The sequence below is a fragment of the Sorex araneus genome, chromosome 11 (genome assembly GCF_027595985.1).
Source record: "Sorex araneus isolate mSorAra2 chromosome 11, mSorAra2.pri, whole genome shotgun sequence".
Taxonomy (NCBI): domain Eukaryota; kingdom Metazoa; phylum Chordata; class Mammalia; order Eulipotyphla; family Soricidae; genus Sorex; species Sorex araneus.
This window is the reverse complement of record NC_073312.1, coordinates 3,465,473-3,490,711: the sequence shown is the minus strand read 5'-3', so window position 1 is coordinate 3,490,711 and position 25,239 is coordinate 3,465,473. Positions and strand designations below refer to the sequence as shown.

At 61.3% G+C, this 25,239-nt stretch overlaps 1 protein-coding gene across 5 annotated transcripts in view; it reads right to left on the bottom strand.

Annotated features, from left to right (window-relative positions):
• Positions 1-25,239, bottom strand: part of C11H10orf90 (chromosome 11 C10orf90 homolog) — a 155,321-nt gene that overhangs the window by 37,193 nt on the left and 92,889 nt on the right. For all 5 annotated transcript variants that reach the window (XM_055119584.1, XM_055119582.1, XM_055119586.1 and 2 more), the window contains 2 exons: positions 17,858-17,946; positions 12,182-13,055 (listed from right to left, as the gene is read on the bottom strand). In XM_055119584.1, the coding sequence (XP_054975559.1) occupies positions 12,182-13,037 (856 nt within the window). In that variant the 5' untranslated portion in view covers positions 13,038-13,055; positions 17,858-17,946. The remainder of the gene's footprint in view (positions 1-12,181; positions 13,056-17,857; positions 17,947-25,239) is intronic.

Genomic DNA, 25,239 nt, shown 5'->3' with positions numbered 1-25,239 from the left:
ACAAAAGCAAGACAGTTGGCGAAGCAGCTGATCACTTTTCCCAAGAAACCTGCCCGTGGATGACGTCAGCACGGAAACACCAGGCTGGCAGGCGCGGCCGGGGAGGGCTGGGGGCTGCGAGGACCCGGGTCCCCGCCCCCACGCCCGGGCCCTGGCACAGACACGGACGTGAGCAGAAAGGCTCTTAACGTCTAGGGAAGTTGTGTCTCCAAGCCTGCTACCCTGGGACATCCCACCGCGAGTATCGGAGAGGCCGCGGGTGCGAGGAACGCTCCCTGCAGCCCCCTGAAAGGGAGAGGTCGCTCTGCCAAGGGGCCCCTGACGTGAGCGGGAAGGGCGATGGCTCAGCCCGCACACAACCTTGGCCCTAGGAGCCGGGGGGGGTGGGTGGGGGGGAGATGAAACCAGCGCAGCCAACGCTACTCGTTCTTCTCTGCTGCTGTTCCCCGCAGACACTCCAGCCTGGCGGGTCCGGGGGCCTGGCACTGCCTCCCGGGTCCTGTCGTCTCTCCACAGAAAGGTCTTTCTTCACGGGAGATTCGCTACGCGCGAGGCCTCAGCCCTGCTTTGCGCTCCGCACTTCTCCCTGGCGGCTCCCAGGAGGGGCCTGTCAGTCCAGTTCAGCTTGTCCCCCTAATATGTCCTGCGAACAGAGCATCTGTCTTTGGGGCCCTGGAGAAGTGAGAGGGGAGTGGAAACCATTCTCCCTTCCTGCGTCCTCTCCCCTAGGAGGCGTTGGGGGGGGGGGGGTCCGACCCCCTTTCCAGCCCGGGAGGTGCCACCTCTCCAGATGCGCCTGATGCTTCTCCGGACTGAGAACATTCTTTTTCACACTCCGCTAACAGCCCCTTAACCGCCTCAGATCACTAAACGTCCACTGTGTGTTCAGTGTCACTTATCTAGAGTGATGGCCTCCCCGAGGCTTCCCGCGATTAAACAGGGGACTCAGATGACCTCGTGATAGATGGCGGAACGTATTTCTGCTCTGACAGCAAGCGGCAAGCCTAAAGTGAACCCAGAAGCCGGCCCTACTCTTTCTACTCCTTGTGAGTGTCCAGTGACTTTGCGTTTGTATGAGGGTGGCGCCCTGCTTTCCCTTCAGCAAGATCAGGTCACTATCACAAAGGCCTCCGTGGGTCTCGAATCCATCCCTTCTACCCTACCGGGCAAACCAGAGAGAGCAAATGACCCATTAGGATGACTATTTCCTAAAGGATGTAGCAAGACAAGCACTTCTGCAACCAAAGGTGTGGCGCAGGAAGAAGAGAAATCCCTTTTCCACGGAGCCGGACAGGAGCTGGGGAGAGCAGCCCGGAGACCACGATAGACTCCGGGAACGAACAGGACATCGTAGTCAAGAAAAGGGCTGGAACAAAAATCTCATCATGATCAGGGTGATGAGCATGATGAGGGTGCTCAAGCCTCAACTCATCACGATCTGCCAAGACTTAAACAAACAAAAAGTAAAACCCGTCGAAGTAGTGTTGCAACATTTTGTATATTTTCTCTTTCCTAACACTACCGGCCACCTACCAAAGGTGATCAAATTGTTCCCTGGCAATATTGATCTCTGGCGGGAAAACAGTCTTGGGTTTGGGCTTGAGGGGGCTGAGGTTGCAGCTGGTGGAGCCCAGGGCTTGCTCCTAACTCTGTTCTCAGGGTTCGCGCCCGGCAGAGTTTAAGGACCATACGGGGCGCCAGGGATGAAGCAGGTGTTTGCTGCAGGCAAGGCAACTGTCCCACCCACTGTACCGTCGCTCAGGAAAACAGCCTTTTGACAACCACCCCCTGCCCCGACTTAAATGCCCCGGGGACTGCAGCAGCCACCACCTCCCTCTGCCCAACCTACCTCTGGAGAGTGGGTCTCACATGCCTCCCGCCCTTCCCGGCCAGAGAGGCGGCAGCTGTGGCCTGGGCAGAACTGGACTGGGGAGGGACAGCGAGTGCCCTCTGACGCGATCCGGACAGCAGCTGGGCTTTGTTGGGTCATCAAGTGACCCCTGTCCGCCCGGCACAAGCAGGCCTGGGCAAGCCCTGGGCTGGGGGCTCACTGCCGGGTGTGCTGAGCCCAAAGCCGGTGCCCAGGCCTGGGCGCTGACCTCGAGAGGACCACCTCAGGGTCCCCGCCGTGACAAAGCCGAGCCCTGTGCCATGAGACTGAGCAGACACACTGAGGCCAGGATGTTTCTGGAGGGCGCGAGACAGCTGGGCAGGCTCGGAGGGCTGCCAGGAGGTGGGGACAGAGCGAGGGCCAGTGGCTCTCAACCAAGAGTCACAATTGGGGAGCTGGTGGGTACCAGGGGAGTGGGGCAACGTCTCTGGTGGAAAGAGGCTGGAGAAACCCCCCAACACTGTGATGCGCATGTAGTGTGAAGAGAGGATTACCTACCGGGCCCCACGGGGAGAGGCCAGCACTGAGGCAGAGGGAAACTGAGGTACCTCTCGCAGTTAGGGAACACAGATGTGGCCCCTGCACCAGCACACACAGCCTCAGAGGGCAGCCAGGTGGCACTTTTCCTCTGCATATTTTCAGACAGACCCAGTCCTGACCCACTGCATGCAAGGAGACCCCCCCCCCCCCCGGCTTCTCTCGGAGTCTTAGTTTAGCTAAACTAATTCTCAGGGATTAGTTTAGCATGGACTAATCCCTGAGAGCCTTACAAAGGGGACCGTGGGGTTTGCCCTGCATGAGGCTGACTCGGGTTTGAATCCCGGCACCCCATACGGTCCCCTAAGACCCGCCAAGAGTGATCCCTGAGCGCAGAGCCAGGAGGAATCTCTGAGTATGGTCAGGCATGACCCAAACAAGCAAATTATGGATAATCTCTACTCCGGCCAGTGTGTTTCAGGATTTTTTTTCCCTAAAGAAAACAGCCAAGTTCTATAGGGATGCATTTGCGTTTATATTATTCAAAGGAGTGAAAAATTAGTAACAGCTTACAGGACCTCAATAAATTGTTAAATAAACCACAGTCTACCCAAAATTATGCTGTTTCACAGTCAATAAGATATTTTTATAAAGTCCAGCTAATATCATGAAATATTTATGATCTGTTTCTAAGTGGTACAGACCCAAAGGGAAATTATAAATACAGCAGGAGCTCCACTACTGGAAAGGAAAAAGAATAGAGATGCAGAGGAACAAAAGAACCCGGGTTCAACAGTGATTATTTCAGGGGGGCTGAGTCTTTTGTTATTCTCAGCCACTGAAATATCGGTCAGATAAGCAGGAGAATAAATTTCAGAGCAGAAATCGCACGAAGACCCTGAAGAGGCGAGTGAGGTCCGAGTGAGGTCCGTGACTGTGTCTGTGGCAGGGGGACGAGGGACGGGGACACGGTCCATTTTGCTTGTCACCTGCTGTGGCGGCCAAGGACAGGGAAGACTTCAAAGGAGACTCAGGGGACTTCAGGCCAGGAGAGAGGGAAGACCAAGAAAGGGACAACCGTGGCCAGGGAGGGGCCACAGGAAGGGGCTGAGGGGGCGCAGCCGCGTGACGCTCTCTGCCTGCTCCCCCGTCCCCCGTCCCCGTGACGCTGACCAGCCCAGCAGCCCCGGGGAAAGTGCTGGACATTCCCCCGAAAGGTGTCTGAGACCCTCCCCTGTCTCCCCTCTCTCCATGGGGAGGGCACCACCCCCCCTCTCTAGATCCCGGGTCCACGCCCCGCTGGCCACGCTCACCTGGTCATCCCAGGTCACTGAGTCCTCAGGGGACAGGGAAGCGTCCCTGCTCTTCCTCCCTTCCCCACCTGGAGAAAACCTTCCTCCTCTGTCGTCCGAAACGCCCAATAAGTGTCAAACGCAAACACAAGAAAACCGCCTAGTTGCACAGTGGGCCCCGGCCCCTCAGCAGACCCTCCACCAAAGCGGATGGGGACGGTGAGGAGACTTGGCACCAGGCGCTGCGCCCGGGGCAACGCCCGTGACAACAGCGAGACGCGGGTCACAACCAGAGACACCCGCAACGCGCACACACAGGCGCGCAGGGAGGGGGCGTGGGGAGGGGCGCAGCAGGCACTGCCCAGGGCCAGGGCCGGGGAGAGTCTGGCTCCCTCTGCCCAGACTCGCCCTCCCCTGGGGAGAGCGTCCTCGGAAGAGCCAGAGCCACAGGGTGAGCGGAACCCCGGGCCGGCAGTCACGCTCCTTGGTGCATGCAGTTAAAAATGACAGCCCGGGCCTGAGAGAACAGTGCTACGGCGCCTGCCCTGCCTGCAGTGACCCAATCTGTCCCCCACCTCAGAGGGTCCCCACAGCCAGGCCGGCCGGGACCTCTGAGCACACACCAGTGGCCCCACACAGAGCCGCTGCTCGTGCCCCGCCTTGGGTGTTTGTTAGAGTTAGTCACCATCGCCAAAGCACGGCGGCAGCCAAGGTGCCCGGGTGGGCGAGTAGGTCAGTAAGCCGCGCTTCACCCAACACGCTGAAATGGCATGAGCCAACGCCACATCAGAATGAGCGGCCGGCCCACGCCAAGGCCAGGGGCCCTCAAACACATGGCTAGGTGGGAGAAGCTTGTCTCAAGTGACTTGGCTCCAAGGCTCCCATATAGAACTTTCCAGAAGGCAATGCTAGATCTGACAGCAGTGATCCTGTCGGGAGAGTGAGTCAGACCCGAGAGTGGAAGATACCAGGTGTGAGGCCTCAGCAGACAGGAGTGCTGGAGGGGAGAGATGCTGAGTGAGCCCTCAGCAGACAGGGCGCCTGAGGGGAAAGATTCTGAGTGAGCCCTCAGCAGACAGGGCACCTGAGGGGAGAGATTCTAAGTGAGCGAGTGAACCCTCAGCAGACAGGGCACCTGAGGGGAGATGCTGAGTGAGCCCTCAGCAGACAGGGCACCGGAGGGAGAGATGCCGAGTGAGCCCTCAGCAGACGGGGTGCCTGAGGGGAGATGCCGAGTGAGCCCTCAGCAGACAGGGTGCCTGAGGTAGAGATTCTGAGTGAGCCCTTAGTAGATGGGGTGCCTGAGGGGAGATGCCAAGTGAGCGCTCAGCAGACAGGGCGCCTGAGGGGAGAGATTCTAAGTGAGCGAGTGAGCCCTCAGCAGACAGGGCGCCTGAGGGGAGCTGCCGAGTGAGCCCTCAGCAGACAGGGCGCCTGAGGGGAGATGCCGAGTGAGCCCTCAGCAGACAGGGCGCCTGAGGGGAGAGATTCTAAGTGAGCGAGTGAGCCCTCAGCAGACAGGGCACCTGAGGGGAGAGATGCCGAGTGAGCCCTCAGCAGACAGGGTGCCTGTGGGGAGATGCCGAGTGAACCCTCAGCAGACAGGGTGCCTGAGGGAGAGATTCCGAGTGAGCCCTTAGTAGATGGGGTGCCTGAGGGGAGATGCCAAGTGAGCGCTCAGCAGACAGGGCGCCTGAGGGGAGAGATTCTGAGTGAGCCCTCAGCAGACAGGGTGCCTGAGGGGAGAGATTCCGAGTGAGCCCTTAGTAGATGGGGTGCCTGAGGGGAGATGCCGAGTGAGCCCTCAGCAGACAGGGCGCCTGAGGGAGAGATGCCGAGTGAGCCGTCAGCAGACAGGGCGCCTGAGGGGAGCGATGCTGAGCTCAGGCTTGCCTGCTGATGGCGGAACGTGTTCCGTGGGAAGGGGAGAGGAAGGGGGCGCGCCCTTGCTTCTCTAAACCCCAGGTGGTGCCATCTCAGCCTTCTCGGGCTGTGGGTCTCTCTCCCAAGACCCCGCTCCAGACCCTGAACACAGACGTGAGTGGCTGAGCCCAGCGACTGATTCCCAGAGCCAGGTGGGCGGGGTTGGCCCTAGACTCCGCCACGTCTGCGGTCCCTGCTCGCCACTGAAGCACAGGGTGGGGTGGGGCAGCCTCCGCGTCCACCCATCGCCTCTCCGACCCGCTGTTGATAGAAACACGGAAACTTATTCTGGGTCGTTCTCCTCCACGTCCGACGGCGAGCCAGCCAGTCTGTCGCTCCCCTGCCGCCCGGCTCCTGAGCAGGCAGCCTGGCCCCGCGCGGCCCCACCCTCGGCTCTGAGCAGCTCCGAGAGCCCAGGGCCGCCCCGTCAGCAGCAGCCCGGCCGCCCCTGGCGTTCCGACAGACCACCCAGAAGGAGCGAGCGCTGGGAGCGGCCGAGAGGCAGGTTGGCGCCTGTCTTACCTGGCTCACCCGAGTTCGTCCCTGGGCACGAAATCAGGAGGGCACCCCAGGCACAGCAGGGAACAGTCCCGAAACCACAGAATGGGGCGGCAGACGCTTCATGGGCTCCTGGCTGGCCACCGACTCCCCGGCCCCACGCGGTCCTGTCAGAGTCCCTGGCTTGTCTGACACCATTATGAGGTCACAGGTCACAGAAGGGAAAGAAGATGACACAGTGGAAAGGCTCCCCCCCCCTCGGGGAGGATGGAAGCTCTTCAGACAGTGCTCAGAGAGCCGACACCATTCTTATGACCGCCTAGGGAAATCAAGGCAGACACTCCACCCGCCGCACCCCTCCCCGGGCGCACAGGCCTGGCTCCCTTGCTTCCAGGGCCACCCCCAGACCAGAGTCCCCAGCAGCCTCCATTCAGATTACAGGGTCCTGCCCCTTCTCCTGTCCTCAGGGTTGTTCCGTGTTCTCGAGAGCACATTGCAGTGAGCATCCATCACCTCCAGCTCAAATGACCGACACGCCGTATCAGACAACATGAAAATTGACCCGCGATGACAGTTTTTCCTTCTTTGGGGTCAGCAACCCGGGGATGCTCAGGGCTTGCTCCAGGCTCCACACTCAGGGGTCACTCCGGGAGGGCACAGGGAACCCTCTGTAGTGCCAGGGTCAAACCCAAGTTTGGCAAGTGTCCGAGCCGAGGGGGCAGGCAGGGAGGAGTCAGCCCCAGTGCAATCCGGCCCACTGCTTGTTTCTAGCAATAAAGTTTTATTGGCACACACCCTCGACTTTGGCACCACAAACCTGAGCAGCGTCTACAGAGACCAGCTGGCGGGAACAGTAACTGAGTTCCCGCCTGGTGACAACTATAAGAACTGCAACAACAAAATCTGCTCGCGCCAGATCCAGAGCTACCAGGGGACATCCCCTGCACGGAGACGTGCCTCTCAGATCCGCAAATGTTTTCTGACCTGCCAGCGTGGAGTTGGGGTGCTGAGTGGTGTGCGGCGTCTCTGGGCGCCGTGGAGACACTGACACAGACCTGTCACGCGTGTCCCTGAAGTGCCACCAGCGTTTCTCCACAGAGGAAGCGCCACACCTGCTCTCGGTCCCGCCCCAGCCCAGGGCACCCCTGGGTGGTCCTCTGGCGAGCGGTGGACGTGGCTTCCTGGGCGTCCACACGTGTCCACCCCCAGAAGCCCCCCTGCTGGCACTTCTCAGCTGGGCGCGGCCCGAGAGTGTGCAAGGCACAGACACCCCCCCCCCGTCCCCGCTCCTCCCAAGGAACATGAGTGCCCAGGGCCAGTGGTGTGCCCGCCCTCCATCCCTCCTCCAGAGGCAACCCACCGAGTCAGACGGTTCTGCTCGGTCTACACGGCTGTCTTGGGAAAGAGATACAGCAGAGTTTGGAACCATCTGTGCAAAATGCGACTGGCCAGAAATAGATGGGGGGGGCGGCGAGCGGCCTGTGCCCGGCCCGCCTGGGCTCCACCCCTGCACCCCGTACGGCTCCCAGAGCCCCGCCTGGAGGAAGCTCTGAGCATCCCTGGGTGCGTGCCCCCTGGCAGAAAGAACACGCTGAAATGTGTGTTGCTTTAAGCCTGCGAGCCCACGGGAGGAGAGAACCATCGAGGCCGATGCTGGAGGCTCCCCGGGATGTTCCAAGAATCGGACTCGGAGCAGGAAGGATTTCTGAGGCCAAGGACGCCACGCCTCCGAGGCGGCTTGCTACGGGCCGAGCAGAAGCGTGCGGCGACCTCGCTCTCCTGGCTGGGCCTGCGGGCAGCTGCTCACTGTGCCACTGCAGCCTCTTTGAGCACCACCGCCAGGAGGGGAAGGAGCCGGACCCCGTCACGGTGAGTCCCCAGGGTCCCAAGGGCCCACTTGGCCGGCGCTGGTGCCGCTGGACACCCCTCCGCAGGCCTGGCCTCGTCAGTCCCATGTGCACGTGGGGACAGTGACGCTCTCGGCAGAGGGTTTGACTGGTCCCGAGTAACGGACGTGGCTGACGTGGCCCAGGGCGCGGCCCTCAGCTCCTGTGGCCGAGCTAGTGACACAGCGGGGTGATGACACTCTCCCTCGGGCTGTGCGGGTGTGGACAGCCGCGTCCTCACCACAGCGGAGAAGGAAACCAACAGCACCGAGGGCAAGAGCAAAGGGGGCCGCGTCTGACCCGCCGCAGGGGATGGAGCCTCCGGGTGAGCCCGTCGGGAGACGCCCCTTCCCCGCTCTCCGTGGCCTTTCTCGGGGCGCCTCCCGGAAGCTCACCCAAGAACGACGTGCAGGATTCCCTGCCGACCCGCCTCCAGACGGGGACTGCAGTCTCCTGCCTGGCCTGCCAGAGTCCGACTGGGTGGCTAGCAAGGACGCGCCCTGACAGCACACGTGGGCCAGGAAGCCTCGGAGGAGGCGCCAGCCGGGGCCCGCGCCTGGGGCCCTACGAGCAGCACGGCCACGAGAGAGCTCGGGCCGACACCAAACAGCGGGGCCGAGACTCGAGGTAGTGAGCACCCTGGGTGCTGCGTGGCCTCATCTCGGAGCTCGGAGACCAGCAGCGGGCTGGGCCCTGAGGCTGTGCGGGCGCGTGCCGGTGCCCCGGGGAATACCTGTGTGCCAACTGGCTTCTGCGTGGGGGACGTGTGTTTGAGTGAGTGTGTATGAGTGTGAGTGGGTTTGAGTGTGAACGCGTGTTTGAGTGTGTGTATATGTATTTGGGTGTGAATATGTGTTTGATTGTGTGTTACGCGTGAGTGTGTGTCTGAGGGTGTGAATGTGTGTGCTTAGGCATGAATGAGGGTGTGAATGTGCATATTTTCGTGTGTTTGGGTGTGTGAATGTGCATGTGGATGTAGAGGTTAGCGGCTGTGTGAATGTGTGTGTAAAAGTTTGGGAGCATTTGGGTGTGTGGATGTACATCTGTGTGTGACCTTGAGTGTGTGAATGTATGTATGAATGCTTGAGTCTGAGTGGGTGTGTGAATGAGTGTGTAAGGTGAGGGTTTATGTGTCTATGTGTGTTTGGTGTGTTAATGCATGTGCTTGGGTGTGATATGTGTGTGTCCATGTGTATGTGTGTAGGGTGTGTGTGAATGCCTGTATGATGCGTGTATCTGTGTGTATCTGTGTGGAATATATGAATGCATGTGTTAAAGTGTGTGATGTGTGTTCATGTATATGTGTGGGAGGGTGTGTGAATGCATGTTTAGGTGTGATGTGTCAATCTGTGTCTATGTACGGGGGTGTGAATGCTTGAGTACATGTGTGTCTGTGTGTATGTGTGTGGGGTGTGAGTGCTTGAGTATGTGTGTGTTAGTGTGTGTGCATGTGGGGGGGTATAAATAAGTGTTTGGGTGTGTGATGTGTGTGTCCATATGTATGTATGTGGGGGTGTGAATGTGTGTGGATGTGTGTGTTCGTGTGTACATGTGTGGGGAGTGTGTGTGTGTGTGTGTGTGTGTGTGTGTGTTGCCTCCTTTTCCATCTCGGCACATGCCAAGACTCTGCCTCTCGCCCCCAGGACTGGGTGACTCAGAGCCCGTCCGCCACCAGCCAGCCGGGGAGTGAGCAGGCTGCAGCCTGAGGGGGGCCGCGTCTCCGTGAAGACCCCCCGCCCCAGGGCTCTCGAGCCTCGCAGACACTCGGGAGGCGCGTGGGGGATTCTGAAGACAGCCTTCAGCCCAGAGCGGCTCCATCCCACCAGCCACAGTCCCGTGGCCACCTCGCCCTGCCTCAGTGGAAGGGAGAGGGGGGCTGGCCCCGGCCCCTCCCGCCCGGAGCTCAGTGGGAGGGAGAGGGGGGGCTGCCCCGGCCCCTCCCGCCCAGAGCTCAGTGGAAGGGAGAGGGGGGCTGCCCCGGCCCCTCCCATCCAGAGCCCAAGCCCGGGCCAGGGACCGCAGGGGCCTTTGGTGAAAGGCCCCGAATCCAAATATTTCCCACCATCCCGACAGGGGCGGGCTGCAGTAATGGGGGGGGGGGGCAGCTCCAACAACGGAGGGCAGCTGCTTCCAGAACCTTCCTCACAAGGAGACGGCGCTGGCAGGAGCAAGTGCAAGCGGGCCTGTCCTCACCCTCGGCCTGTCTCACTCGCGTGGAGGCCCCGAGACCAGCGACCTGGCGACGTGTCCCACCGCCTCTCCCGAGGGCTGTGCATGGGGGCCCAGCGCCTGCTACCTCTCCTCTCCCACTCTCCCTCTCTGTGCACGGGATACTTTTAAAATGTTTTACAGTCATTTTTATTAATTAATAAAGCTTTAATGGGCAAAAACCACACCATAAAATTATTACACATATGCCGCCTTTCAGCCTTACTACTGTTATCTTTAAATATTTCCCCCAAGTGGAAAGTCACTAATTCATAAACCAGAACCTCTTACAGAAAGCAAAGCTGCAAATGGGAAGTTCTCACAACCAGCAAAGACATCTGGCTCCTGGCTCAGCCTGCCTTTCTCGCTCCGGCCAGGCACAGGAGGAGGCAGCGGGCGGGCTGCGGCCTCAGCAACGGCAGAACCATCACAGCTCTCAGGCCAAGGGCCCCAGGAAGCGTGACCCCAAACAAAAAGACCGCTGTGTCTGCTGTTTGGCCTGGAGAGCCCCCCGTTTGCCTGACTATAAAAATGTCCCATAATTACGTGCATTTGCACATGCAGGCAAAGGAACAGGCATGCATGTGTATTCAAACATACACACACAGACATCGGTACTCACAAGAACATACACATATGCACTCACATGAACTTTTGTACAAGTGCACAGTCACACTCACAGAGTCATGCACACACACACAGGCACGCACCCATTTACACACATGGACACACATACCTGCAGTCACATGCAAGCATATACTCATGTACACACACACACACACACACACACACACACACACACACACACACACACACATACATGTGCTCCGGGTTTTGAAGGTGAAAGCACAACATTGGTGATTGAAATAGGGAAAGGGCAGGCCTTGGGCCAGTGCAGACACAGATGTCCAGACCAGAGAGACGGAGCCTCCGGGGGAGGCTGACCCTTTGTTCCTCTCCTATGAGAAGGACGTGGGCCTGAATGCGCGTCATACCCTCAGGCCAGCTCAGCCCCTCGGCCTGGGGTTTGCCACAAACAAGACTGGGTGACAAGGCCCTTGGGATTCACACACACCGATCGAGAAAAGCTGCAGACAAGACATTACCACTGGGCTCCGGGTGGTCAAGGGCTACCAATGGTCAGGGGCTCCGATGGCCAAGGCCCTCAACGGTCAGAGGCTCTAATGTCCAAGGGGCTACCAACGGTCAGGGGCTCCAATGGCCAAGGGCTACCAACGGTCAGGGCTCTGATGGCCAAGGGCTACCAACGATCAGGGCTCTGATGGCCAAGGGCTACCAATGGTCAGGGGCTCCGATGGCCAAGGGCTACCAATGGTCAGGGCTCTGATGGCCAAGAGCTACCAACGGTCAGGGGCTCCGATGGCCAAGGCCCTCAACGGTCAGAGGCTCTGATGTCCAAGGGCTACCAACGGTCAGGGCTCCAATGGTCAAGGGCTACCAACGGTCAGGGGCTCCGATGGCCAAGGGCCATCAATGGTCAGGGCTCTGATGGCCAACAGCTACCAACGGTCAGGGGCTCTGATGGCCAAGGGCTATCAATTGGGTCAGGGGCTCTGATGGCCAAGGGCTATCAATTAGGTCAGGGGCTCTGATGGCCAAGGGCTACCAATGGTCAGGGGCTCCAATGGCCAAGGCCCTCAATGGTCAGGGCTCCGATGGCCAAGGGCTACCAATGGCCAGGGGCTCTGGGTGGCCAACGGCTCTCAATGGTCAGGAGCTATGGATGGCCAAGAGCTATCAACAGGTCAGGGGCTCCGGATGGCCACGGGGTATAAAACGACCCGGGGCCATGGATGGCCAAGTGCTATCAGCGGTCGGGCTACGGATGGCCAAGAGCTGCAGGTGGCCAAGGCCACGGGTGGCCAAGGGCCGTGGATGAGCAGGGGCAGCAGAGGGCGTGTCCGGACCCCTCCTGGGAACTGCTTCCACAGGCTGGGCACAGCGGCCGCCTGACTCCCGGACCGCGCCGGCCTCCTGCCACTCACCTGCCGCGTAGCTCCAGCCGGGGATGTGGATGGCCAGCTGGCGGGGTGGACAGCGCGCGGCCTTCCCTGCGGCCTCTGCTCCACCAGCGGCGAGGCTGGTCCGGGCGTCCGCGGCGTCCGCGTGCGCCAGGCAGCACCGCCAAGGACACGAGCCGGTCCCCCGCGGCCCCTGGTCCGAGCGTGGGTTCTCCTGCAGCCAAGTCTGCCGCAGACCTGGGGGCCAGCGCGGGGCCCCGGGCGGGGCGCGGCTCTTGGACCCTCCGTTGGCCGGGCCGCCGCCGCCACCTGGCGCCGGGCTCGGGGAACTGCAGCTGAGGCTGAGCGACAGGACGGAGCGGGGCGGGGGGCTGGCCCCGCGGGGCGCGGGCAGGGGCGCGGGCAGGGGCGCGTCCAGCCGGAACACGGAGCCGGGCCCCTGCCGGGACACCCTGATGTGGACGCAGGAGCTGAACACCAGCGGGCCCACCAGCGAGCAGCCGTCGTCCCGGTGGTCCCCGCGCGGGGTCCGGCGCTCCCAGCGCCCCCCGGGGCCCGGCCGGCCCGCGGCGCGGCTTCTGGGGGCGTCTGCGCCCCCCTCTGCGGGCGCGCGCGGGGCCGGCTCCCCAGCGGCCCCCCACGGCGCGGAGCCGCCCGGCGTGTCCACGCGCCTGGCCGTGATGGTGATGGACGCGAAGCCTCGCGGGGGGCCGCTGTCCGGCGTCGTCTCGGGGGGCCACGGCCGCGCCGTCCGCGCGCCGCTGGGCAGGCAGACCACGGGCCTCCGCACGGCGCGGGACCCGCTCCCGGGGCCGCCCGGCTCCTCGGCGGGCTGCGGGACGGCCGCGGGGGGCGTCAGCGCGGCGGGGGGCGTCAGCATCCTCGCGTCCGGCGAGCCCTGCGGTGCAAAGAGACAGTCAGGCGAGCTGCAGGGGCGCGGCGCGGCGGGGGCTGCGTGGCTCTGCGGGTGCCACGGCCGGGCCGCGGCCGGCAGGGCTGAGACTCCGGCTCCTGACGCCAGCGACGCGCTCGGCTGACTCCTGGCCGAGTCACTGCACCTGTGGGGCGTGGCCGAGCCGCTTAGCGACCTCGGGGCGTGGCCAAGCTGCACAGGGACCATGGGGGCGTGGCCAAGCCGCATAGCGACCATGGGGGCGTGGCCAAGCCGCATAGCGACCATGGGGGCGTGGCCAAGCCGCATAGCGACCACGGGGCGTGGCCAAGCTGCACAGGGACCATGAGGGAGTGGCCAAGCCACATAGCGACCACGGGGCGTGGCCAAGCTGCATAGCGACCATGGGGGCGTGGCCAAACCACATAGCGACCACGGGGCGTGGCCAAGCTGCATAGGGACCATGGGGGCGTGGCCAAGTCACATAGCGACCACGGGGCGTGGTCAATCTGCATAGCGACCATGGGGGCGTGGCCAAGCCACATAGTGACCACGGGACGTGGCCAAGCTGAGTAGGGACCACGGGGGCGTGGCCAAGCCGCATAGCAGCCACAGGGCGTGGCCAAGCACGTAGCGAACATGGGGCGTGGTCAAGCTGCACAGGGACCATGGGGGCGTGGCCAAGCCACATAGCGACCACGGGGCGTGGCCAAGCCTTAGTAGCCAAGGAGTCCTGGCCAGGCCTAACATCAACCATGGGGGCGTGGCCAAGTCACATAGCCACCATGGGGCGTGGCAAGTCGCATAGTGACCACGGGGCGTGGCCAAGCCATATAGCAACAGTGGGCACGGCCAAGCCTTAAGTAGCCAAGGGGGGACATGACCAGGCCTTACAGCAACCATGGGGACGCGACCAGGCCGCGTAACACATGGGGCGGGCCAAGCCTTATAGCGACTATGGGGCGTGGCCAAGTCTGAAGCAGCCAGGGGGTACGTGGCCAGGCCGACAGCAAGCATGGGGCATGGCCAGGCCTGCAGATGGTCTGGTGACGGACTGTCCGCTTCTCCCTTTATGCTGCTCACGTGGCCGGTCCATCGCCTTCCACAGGGCGCTATTGAGGGAGGGCTGAGGAGCTGACAAGGCTGCGTCTACTCGGCTCCCCTCCCCTCTCCTCTGCTCTCCGCTAACCCTCTGCTCTCCCACCTCTTCGGGGCTCTCCTCCCCTCCCCTCTGCTCTCCCCCCTGCTGCTCCCCACCACCTCCTGCGCTCTCCTGCCTCACTCTCTGGATGAGTCACATGACGGCATCCTCCCTGCCAGGTCTCGGCCACCCATGTTGGGTGGACCCCAGCCCTGACACACAGGAATTCATCAGCTATGTCCACGTTTCCATCCGGGACTGTGAAACCAGGAGAGAGACGTGGCATATGTGTTTGCGTTCCTCTAAGAGAGGAACCCCACCGCGCACACCCTATACTGCCCCCAGTGAAGCAGTTCCAGGGGGTCCCTCCGGCTGAGATTCCTCCTGGGCTCTGAACATGGCTCTGAACGAAAGCTGTCTTTCGTCTACAACAGTATGAACTCATGTATGATTTGATTTAAAGGGCAGGAAGCAATCTGGTATTTAAATTCACATGTGCAAGGGACGAAGCTGGCCTGGGACCCTGCTTTGGCAGGAAGCCCCCCTTCCCGACAGCCCAGACTCCACTCAGCCTGTTCCTTCCCACCAAGGCTGCTGGAACATACTGATTTCTTTCTTTCTTCCTTTCTTTTCCTTCCTTCCTTCCTTCCTTCCTTCCTCCCTCCCTCCCTCCCTCCCTCCCACCCTCCCTCCCTTCCTTCCTTCCTTCCTTCCTTCCTTCCTTCCTTCCTTCCTTCCTTCCTTCCTTCCTTCCTCCCTCCCTCCCTCCCTCCCTCCCTCCCTCCCTTCCTTCCTTCCTTCCTTCCTTCCTTCCTTCCTTCCTTCCTTCCTTCCTTCCTTCCTTCCTTCCTTCCTCCTTTCTTCTTCCTCCCTCCCTCCCTCTCTTTCCTTTTCTTTTGTTTTGGGGCCACACCCAGCGGTGTGCAGGGGGACCCCCAGCTCTGCCCCCGGGAACCACTCCTGGCGGTGCATGGGAGACCATACGGGATGTGGGGGATTGAACCTGGGTCCCTCGCTTGCAAAGCTACAGCTTTCCCCACTGTACTATGTCTCTGGTCCCCGCTGAACATACTGAGCCCTTTTAAACGCTTCCGTGTGATTTTGTAGCATTGCTGAATTCATCCACCATTTTAAAAGCTCTTTTTGTGCCTTGAAATAGTGCTAAGAAGGAGCCCATTTCATAAATGAAGCCAGAAAGTGTCTGTGGTGGATGGTGAGAGAACCCCGAGACAGGGGCCTCTCTGCAGAGCCCAGGTGCCCCTCCCAGGCTGAGCACGGAGACCGGGCCTCTGCCATCTGTCTTTCTCCAGGGGGACTCGCCCTGTCATGATGTAAAGCCGTACTTCTCTGCAGACTACAGCTCCCTCGGCAGCTGGATCCTTAGACCTGCTCGGCCCAGATACAACCCACTGCCACCCTCGCATTAGCTGGGGGCCAGCCAACGCCCCCTGGGGGGGGGATCTAGAATCAGGGTTCACCCACTGCCCCGGGCCCCCAGAACCAGACCCCTTAGCGCTTCAGGCAAGGTTTCCACAGTGCCAGTTCATGCCAGCCGGGCACCGTGGGGAGAGAGGGCTTGAGCCAGCTTTCCTCCTCTCAGCTCAGACTTCTGTCTTTCCACTTTGCCAGAAATCCCAGAGTCTGCTGTCGAGTAACGCACAACAGTGGCCGGCTGGCCAGGATCAAAATGCTTTTCGGGACCTGAGTGGTGGTACAGTGGTTAGGGACCTGCCTTACATGTGGTCAACCTGGGCTTGATCCCCAGCATCCCGTAGGGTCCTCGGAGTCCTCCAGGAGTGACCCCTGAATGCAGGGTCAGGAGTAAGTGCTGAGCTTTGACGGGTGTGGCCCCAATGCAAACAGAGGAATCTAAATGCCTCTTGATCCCAGCACCATGTGTGAGTTCTGCTGAGAGTGAGTTCTGAGCACAGAGCCAGGAGTGAGCCCTGAGCACCCCTGGGTGTGGCCCTGCACCTCCCCCCCACGCACAAAAAAGCAAATCTCTGCATGCATGGTGCACCCTATTCTGCCAAAATTAAAAGTGAAGATTACACTGGACCAAATTGGCGTGAGAGATTGCCTGTGATAGATAATAGGTAATAAAAGGGACCCGAGAAGCTGAAGACATCAGTGTCTGATACTTATGTAAAAATGCACGGAGCCGGGAGAGGAGCTCGCACGTAAATATCTGCTCATTTCCATATCTCAGCGTCTATGAGGATTTGCCACGACTTTGTTATCTGGAAACGCTCAACTTTTCCCTTCTAAAGTACGAGGCACTGTTCCATATTTCATTCCTTTTAAATAATCGCTTGGCTGAAGAGCCTGCATATCATTTCCATGGCGGCGATGAGGTCTGAAAAGGGAAGCCATCAATCTGGCTCAGGTGCGGAGGACGGGAGATTTATGGCGGCTGCCGGGGAGGGAGGGGTGGGGGTGCAGACGTGGCCTTCGGGCTCAGCACTGCCCCGAGCAGGCGGCTGCAACATCTCACGTTTGGAGGGAAAGTCGGGCCAGAGAGATAGCACAGGGTGAGCCCATCCCAGCTCGGTCCTTGACCCTCCAGCCCCACCGGGCGAGACCCCTGAGCACAGAGCCAGGAGCACCCCCTGAGCACTGCGGGAGGGGCCACGTCACAGGCAGGAACGTGTCCCGACACTAAATCAGCCCCGAGCAGAAAGTAGAAATTGTGACTCAGGGAGCTGTTTAGGCTGGTCACAGGTATGTGTGTGTGTGTGTGTGTGTGTGTGTGTGTGTGTTTGTGGGCATCTGTGTGAGTGTGTGTGTGTGCATGTGTGTGGGTGCACATAGATATGCGTGTGTGTGTGGGCACCTGTGTGAGTGTGTGTATGTGTGCATGTGTGTGGGTGCACATGAGTGTGTGATATGAGTGTGCATGTGTATGTGTGTGAGTGTATGTGCATGTGTGAGTATACATGTGTGTACATGTGTGAGTATGCATGTGTGTATATGTGTTAATGTGTATATGTATGAGAGTGCGTGTGTGTACATGTGTGAATGTGTGTGTGCGTGAGTCTGCTACCGACACTAGTTTTCTCACCCGCACAATAGGGGGGAGCCCCCCAACCTGAGCGCAGGGAGGGCTGAGCCTGTGGTGCGGAGCCTGGCCTGGGGGTCCCCAGCAGGGCCCCCTGACACCGGCCCGAGGGGCTGGTTCTGAGAACCCGAAGTGCCTTATTTCCCAAATAAGCCTGAACTCTGACTCCTGCGAGCTCAGACCCCGGTGGGCGCGCGGCAGCGTGAAGGCCGGCCAGCCTGCCCCGGCCCACGGCCCCTCTCTCCAGAGTGGCCCCTGGCCCCCGCCCGGGTTCACATCTGAGCCCCTCCCGGAGTCTCCCTCAGCGTCTCGGGTGCGAGTGGGGCATCCGTGCAGCCCTGCTGAGGCTGGGAGGCCCCACCCCGCCTCTGCACCGACGGCTCGACTCCCCGGCTCTGCACTCAGGAATAACCCCTGGCCGTGCTCAGGGCACCATAGGGGATGCTGGGAATCGAACCCGGGTTGCCCGCGTGCAAGGCTAACGCCCTCCCGCTGTGCTGTCGCTCCCGCCCCACAGAGATGAGTTAAACAAATCAACGTGGGGGCGTTTCCGACTGGTGGAACAGTCAGAGGCTGACTCGGTGCGGGGGCAGGAGGGGGACACAGTACCTGGCTGAGGCCCGAGCTCCACGCCGCGTCAGCCTGGAGACGGCGCAGGGCGCCGGGACAGCTCCCAAGGGGCCGCGTGTCCTGTGACCCTAGGGAAGGACGGGAGCCGCATTAGCCGGCACGGGAAGGGAAGGCACGCGCTCGGTGTGGGTCGTGGCCCCCGAGACGCTGGCCTGGGTGTCGCTCAGCCTGCGGCCAGACCCCACAGCTGTGCGGCTGCTCGAGTCCTGGTCTGGGACACGGCGGGGCCCTCCCGGCACTGGGCCCCTGCCTGGCCCGGGCAATGCCGGGGGTCTGCCATGCCCCCGGCACCCGCTGGACACAGGCCCCCAGGCATGGCCGCAGGACACGGGCACCACCACCAAATCCTGCTGCCTCCACAGCGAGGGCGCGGCTGGGCTGCTGGCGCTCGCCGTCTCCTCTGAGGGGGCCCGAGTCTCCTCCCTGAGGCTCTTTGGGGCTCCCCGAGCCCCCTGGCCTGCTCCCTGCACGTGCGCCCCGTCCCCTGTCGCTCCTGCTTCTTTCCAGGAGTACCCCGCTTCAGCCCGCCTCCCCCGGGCCCCCTCGGCTCTGTCTGGACGATGGGGGTCCTCCTGGGGCCCTGAGCTCCAGGAACTGGGGCGGGGGGCACACACGTCCTCGGGTCCTGCCACGGACCAGAACCTGCTGTGCCGTCTGGCCCCTTGGACGTGCCTCTGGGGGGGCACAGCCTGACCCAGAGGGGCCCCTCCAGGCCGCCCCTCCCAGCACCCTCCTCTCCGCAGCGCTTGGTCACATCTCGCGGGGGCTGGGCGCCTCCCCGGCTCAAGGGGCGTCTTCAGACGTGGCTCCCTCCAAGAGCTCGGCCCCCCGCCAGCTCATCCAAGGTGACCACACGCGCGCGCGTGCGCACACACACACACACACACACACACACACCACACACACACACACACACACACGCTGGCGTCTGTTTTGAAAAGGGCTTCTGCCTGGGGACCGAGTCGGGCCAGCGTACCTTCCCCCACCAGTCTGATCAGATCCCGCTGACATTTCAAAGACATTTTCCTCGGCTTCAAGGGCCTTTTAATGACCAGCTGCCATTGTCTAAATGAACGGAGCGTGGCCAGTTTCCATCTGTCAGAACAAACCCGCTAGAACCTCAGGAGGTTCTCCCTGCAGTGACGTCACCGGAGTGTCCGCCTGGCAACGGGCGGAGGAGGGGCGTCCACCTGGCTCCCGTCCTCCTGACGGGCCTGGCCACCACGACACCAATACACGACATGGCTCCGACAAGCAGGCGGCCAGGAAGCGGAAACGGAAAACTCCCCTCCCCAGAGGGCGTCACCTGCCCGCTGTCCGCACCTTTCTCCTCTGCTACAAACGGCCTCCGCTTACCCAGCCCGGTTCCCGTCGAAGCTTCCCTCCTCCTAAAATACAGTCGGAAAACGCCCCCGTGTTGATTTGTTTAACTTATCTCTGTGGGGCTGGAGCAATAGCACATCAGGGAGGGCGTTTGCCTTGCATGCAGCCAACCCGGGTTCGATTCCCAGCATCCCATACGGTGTCCTGAGTACCACCAGGAGTAATTCATGAGTGCAGAGCCAGGAGTAACCCCTGCGCATTGCCGGGTGTGACCCCAAAACAATAAACAATAAAAAATAACTTATCTGTGTGTTCTCAGTTCTTGCAAACTAGAAAATTGGGCCACACAAGCATGTACAAGCAGGAACGGCCAGGGCCAGAGTGAGAGCACAGTCAGGAGGGAGTTTGTCTTGCATGTGGACGACCGGGTTCAGTTCCCCGCATCCCAGAGGGTCCCCTAAGATCCCCAGGAGTAATTTCTGAGTGCAGAGCTAGGATTATGCACCATTGGGTGTGACCCAAAGCCAAAAAAAAAAAAAAAAAGGGAATGATTAGTTCTCACAAAATTTAATAAAGCACCCTTGACAGGAAGTTATAATGAAGATTCTCTTATAATCTGAATATAACAAATAGTGTCTTATAATTTACAACCAACCAAAATTAAGGTAGCTTACAATTAACTCTGTGTGTGTGTGTGTGTGTGTGTGTGTGTGTGTGTGTTGATTAGAAGAAGTAACCAGCTGGATAAATCATGGGACCAGAAGCCTGAGCTAAAGTCTGTGTACAGACAAATCACAACTTTGGTGGGAGTCGGCGAGCCTAGAGGGGGTGGGCAGGAAGGACCACGGCCTTCCCTGGAGCACACAACTCCAGAAGGGGCGTGTGTGTGGGGGTCGGTGTGAGCAGTGGGGGTGGGGCGTCCCGCTGGCCTTGCACCTTGGCGGGGACGCTGCACCCAGAGGCGGGAGACGTCAGCAGGGACCAGGATGTGGGACCGGTGACCCCTGCACTGTCAGCCCCTCTGGGCTCGGCCCCCGCACCCGAGGTACGGGGAGGTGCAGGGGCTGGGGGTCCGTGGGGTCTTGCCCCACCTGGCTGAGGCAGTCAAGGCTGGGGAGTCTGGCAGAGAAAAGGCCTTCCCCGTCACACAGGGTACAGTCCCTCAGCGCTGCCGTGTCCTTCCCCGGCGGGGCGGGGGCAGCTGAGGCGGCGGCCTCGGGAGCTGACCGCTCCGGCCTACAGGAAAGGGTGCCCCGCTCTCAGGCCAGAGAGAGCCCCTCGGTGGCCGCCGCTGCGCTGCAGGCCGGAGCAGGCCCCTCGGTCGGGACCGGCTGCCCGGGCCGGTCCTGCAGACTCAGCAGGGACACCCCGTTCGCCTTTAGTCTGTGGCTGGCGAACCACAACAGCGCCCAGGAAGAAAAATGGGGCACGTCCAGAGCGCCCTGCAGGAGAAGCCGCGCACCTGGGCCGTTGCCGAGCTCTGCACTTCGGCGGGGCCACACGGGGTCAGCTCGGGGCGCGTTATGTAAAGCAGCCACAGAAGCATTTTCCCAGGACGTCGGCCTCGCCCCCTCCCCCTGCTCCCCTCCCCCCCTCCCCCTCCCCCTCCCCCGCCAGCATCTGCCGCACCGCATCAGTGCTTGCTTCTCACGTTCAGCTGACCTGGCCCAAGCCCGTCTGGAGCCTGGAGCCTGGAACAGGCGCCCGCGGGGACCATCACGGGCCTCGCGGGGGCCCGGGAAGGGGGTGGGTGCGGGGGGAGAAAGTGCTCATTCCCAGGGCCATCGGTCACATGGAAGCCCAGAGGCCAGCGTCTCAGGCAAAGCCGGGCCCGGGGGAGGACAGGCCGGGTGCCCAGGGCCCACTCCCCTCGGAGGCCAAAGCCGCTCGGCCACCTCCCCAGCCACAGCCGAGCTTCGCTGGACCCCGGGAACCATCTGCGGCCTCGTCGGGGGAAGGGGCTGAGGGTCAAGGGCTTCTGAGTTCCCTGTTTTGGGCTTGTGGCCACACCTCAGTGGAGCTCAGGACTTAGTCCTGGCTCTGAGCTCAGGAGTCACTCCTGGCGGGGCTCAGGGAACCGTCTGGGGGGCCGGGGATCGAACCGCGGTCAACCACATGCAAGGCAAGGGCCCTGCCCACTACGCTATGGTTCCAGTGCTGCTGCTGTTCGTAATGGGGTCCTCTGTGTCCCCCCGGTGACAAATGACCCCCAACTTAGGCAAGGACCACAGCAGGGATCGCAGAAATGCAGACATGAGAAATGGAAGGTGAGGTCATGGTGCAGGAAGGGAAACGGGCCGGCCGATTGCTCCCCGCTCAGCAGGCAGGACCTGGCTGGCTCGGCAGACCTAATAAGGACCCAGATCTCTGACGCTCTGTCCACTCTCCCTCCAGCCTCGCCCTGTCCAGCTGAGCTGAGGTGCCGCTCTCCGCAGCTGGGCTCCCAGCAATGGCTTTATCAAGACTTGGCCGTTGGTCAGCACTCCGCAGCTTGCACATCGTGGCTCCCCAGAAAAGCCCCAAACCCACCACTGCCCCTCGGCCTGGAAGCCACGAGGGGGCTTCCTGTGACCTGTCTGCCCTTGAGGTGCCGCACGAATGGTGCCAGAGGGTGCCAGCTGCACCGGCTTTTCTAGGTCCGTCGTGGTGGAGCCCGTGGCAGGATTTTCTTCCTTTCCGTGGCCGGACGGGACAGATCGCCGAGGGTCTCTGCATCAGCCAGGGGAGCTGGGCGGCCCCCGCCTTGGGTCCCGATGAACAAGGCTACCGTTCACCTCCTGGGCCGGCCGTGGGGGCTTTAGGGCTTCGGGCCGCTGCTTCCGGGGGCAGGCCGGCTGTGGGCCGGTGTTTGAGGGCAGCCCCCTCTCTCCCCGGAGGGGATGCCGCTGCTCACGCCCGCACCACGCCTGGCCCCGCACCCACGACCCAGCCACGCCTGACTCCCATCCTTCTGACCCCCGGGGGGAGGCGAGGGAGCTGCTGGGCCTGTGACGACCATTCTTTCAGACCTGAAACAGGTTTCTCCTTCCGTGTGCTGACTGGCTGTTCCCTGTTTCCTTCAGCACTGCGTGGGGGAAGAAATACTCACTGGCGTCTCCCTTCCCCAAGGCTGAAAGAACAAGGAGCGAGTATCAGACTCCACAAGGCAGCTTCCCGTCCGGGAGCCTCCGACGAGGACGGCATTCCTGCCTGCTCTTTGGCAGACAGAGACTGGGTTCAAGTCCAGCCTTACATTTCCACGTGACCTTCTCTGCACCTCCTTTTCTGTACGTGCAGGATAGCGATGTTGAGATCGATGCCACCAGCTTGCTCAACCACACTGAGCTAGGGGACACACTCGGGTTATGGCTGTGTAGCGGGAGCACCAGGACAAGTTCTCTCTCCGTCCACCGAAGATTCATCCAGCACCACGCCTGGGGGAGACGCGGGCCTAGAACCCGGGGTCACAGCCACAAGCGGGGCCCTCATGGGACCCCTCGGCAGCTCAACACTCTCACAAAAGTTCATGATGCTATTCTTATAATCCAACCTTTTTCTCCTGATTGCAAAACAAATACCAGCCCATCAGAAACCGGAGACGGGAGTGGCGGGGTCGAAGGAGGTTCCCTGATGAACTTGAGCTTCAGAGAGGAGCGAAGCTCTCGTCTGGCAGATTCTGGCTGCGGAGCAGACTCGGGCGGGAGAAGCCTCTGGCAGCCGGGGATGCGGGGGCGGGGTAGACTCCAGTACTGAGCAGTTCTGGGGTCCAGGCAAAGCGGGGGCTGATCCACATGGGTTACCAAAACCCAAAGTGGGACAAGGCAGCTGCCGGGGCAGGTGCTGGAGGGACGGGCCCGTCTGGCTGCGGGGAAACGGGACTGGGCCCGGTGGCGGCCTGGGGCCGTGCAGAGAGGCGGCTGCTGCCCGGCTCTGCGGGGACGAGCAAAGCACTCGGCTAAGGAGGTCACAGGTCCCTGCGGCGGGAAGCGCTCGGCAAATCCACCACAGCAGCACATTGTCTGGGAGCACGGCAGGGGGGCGGGAGCCCGAGCCTGAGAGAACAGCCCTGGCACCGGCGCCCAGCTAGCCGTGCCGCGTCAGCACCCCCCTCCTCCTCGGCCTCTCCCCCTCTTCCTCCTCTCCCTCCTCCTCCCCTCTTCTTCCTCCTCTCCCTCCTCCTCTCCCTCCTCCTCTCCCCATCCTCCTCCTCCTCTTCTTCCTCCTCCTCTCCCCCTCCTCCTCCTCCTTCTCTTCCTCCTCCTTCTCTTCCTCTTCCTCCTCCTCCTCTCCCCCTCCTCCTCCTCTCCCCCTCCTCCTCCTTCTCCTCTTCTTCCTCCTCCTCTCCCCCTCCTCCTCCTCTCCCCCTCCTCCTCCTCTTCCTCCTCCTCCTCTTCCTCCTCCTCCTCTCCCCCTCCTCCTCCTCTTCCTCCTCCTCCACTCCTTCTCTCCTCCTCTTCCTCCTCCTCCTCTCCCCCTCCTCCACCTCCTCCTCCACTCCTTCTCCTCTCCTCCTCTTTCTCCTCCTACTCCACTCCTCTTCCTCCTCCCCTTTTCCTCCATCTCCTCTCCTCCTCCTCTTCCTCTTCCTCCTCCTGTCTTCCTTCTCCTCCTTCTCCCCCTCTTCCTATTTCTTTCTTCCTCCTATTTCTCTTTAGTTTTCCCTCCTTCTTCTCCTCTTCTCCCCCCTCCTTCTATTTTCCTCCCTTTCTTCTTCTTTTCATCCTCCTTTGTTCCTCCTCCTTCTTATCCTCCTCTTCCTCTCTTCCTCCTCCTTCTCCTTCTCCTCTTTTCTTCCTCCTCCTCCTCCTTCACCTCCTCCTCCTTCTCCCCCTCCTCCTTCTCCTTCTTTCCCTCCTCCTCTTCTCCTTCCTCCTCTTCTTTATCTCTTCTTCTTCCTTTTCCTCTTCCTCCTCCTCCGAGGAGGCGCCTGGCACAGCATGGGCTTAGGTGCTCGAACCCCCTGGGATCACCAGAGCGCCCCCTCCACTGTCTCCCTGGTGACGAGCACTGGCCTTGGCCGTCAGGAGTTCAGGAAAGGGGGACTCTTGTCCTCGGTGGGGACCGCAAGGGTGCTGCTTGCCCCCCACCCCAGGAGTTTCCTGCTGCACACCCCCAACAGACGCCCCCACTAACCAGCACGCAGCCCCTTTCTGTGCTCTCCTGGCTCTCTTCCCTGCTCGGGGCCGAGAAGAGGGATGCTGTTCAGGAAAGCCCCCCAGTGCCCTCCCAGACCTGCCGGTGGGGACCCCGCCACTGCCCATTCTCCGGACCAAACACAGTTTCCCGGGGGCTTGGGTAGGCCGGCGTCACCCGCCGTGTCCTTAGTCACCGGACAGAGCAAGCGAGAGACTCAACCCACGGGACCGAGAGGAAGGGAAGTGGGCTTGGGGCTTATCTCCTTTCCAACCAGAGATAACAGGTAATTGCTTTTTTATCACACGCGCTCAAAATTTAGAACTAAGGAAGGAGCAGGGCCGGGCAGGAGGTCCCGGCTGCGCAGCCCCGAGAGACTTCATCTCCAGCCAAGGACCCGCCGTTGGCCCCAGACCCCTTCCCCGGGGCCGGGGGAAACGGGCTCTGGGAGGGACCCCTCAGACGCACCGTTTCCAGCGAGAAGGCTGCTTAGAGACCCCTCCCCGCACTCTCACTGTGCTTTGCCCATCACCCGCCCTCTTTGATGCTGACTCGTCATCCGCCCTCTGCCAAGCCTTCCCCCCACCCCCGAGAGCAGGGGCCGAGATGCTTGGGGCCCTTCTGGAAAGGACAGAGCTGTTGCCTAGCAACCCTGCCCCCACTCCAGAGCTCACCTGCTCCTGGTGAAATGAAGCATCTTGTCTGAACTCACTGGACAGCATCTGCGCTTGGCAAAGAAATCCCTGGACCGGGGACACGCCGGCCCTCTTCCAGGGGTCCCCAGCAGTAAGTGGGGGACACGAAGCCTCCTACCCCAGAGGCTTTAGCCCTGAGATTAAGGCCGGGGACTCTGTGCCTGCGGTGGGCTCACTGGTAATGAACTGCTTCCTGGCTCAAGACATCTCAGAATTCCCATCTGACACCTC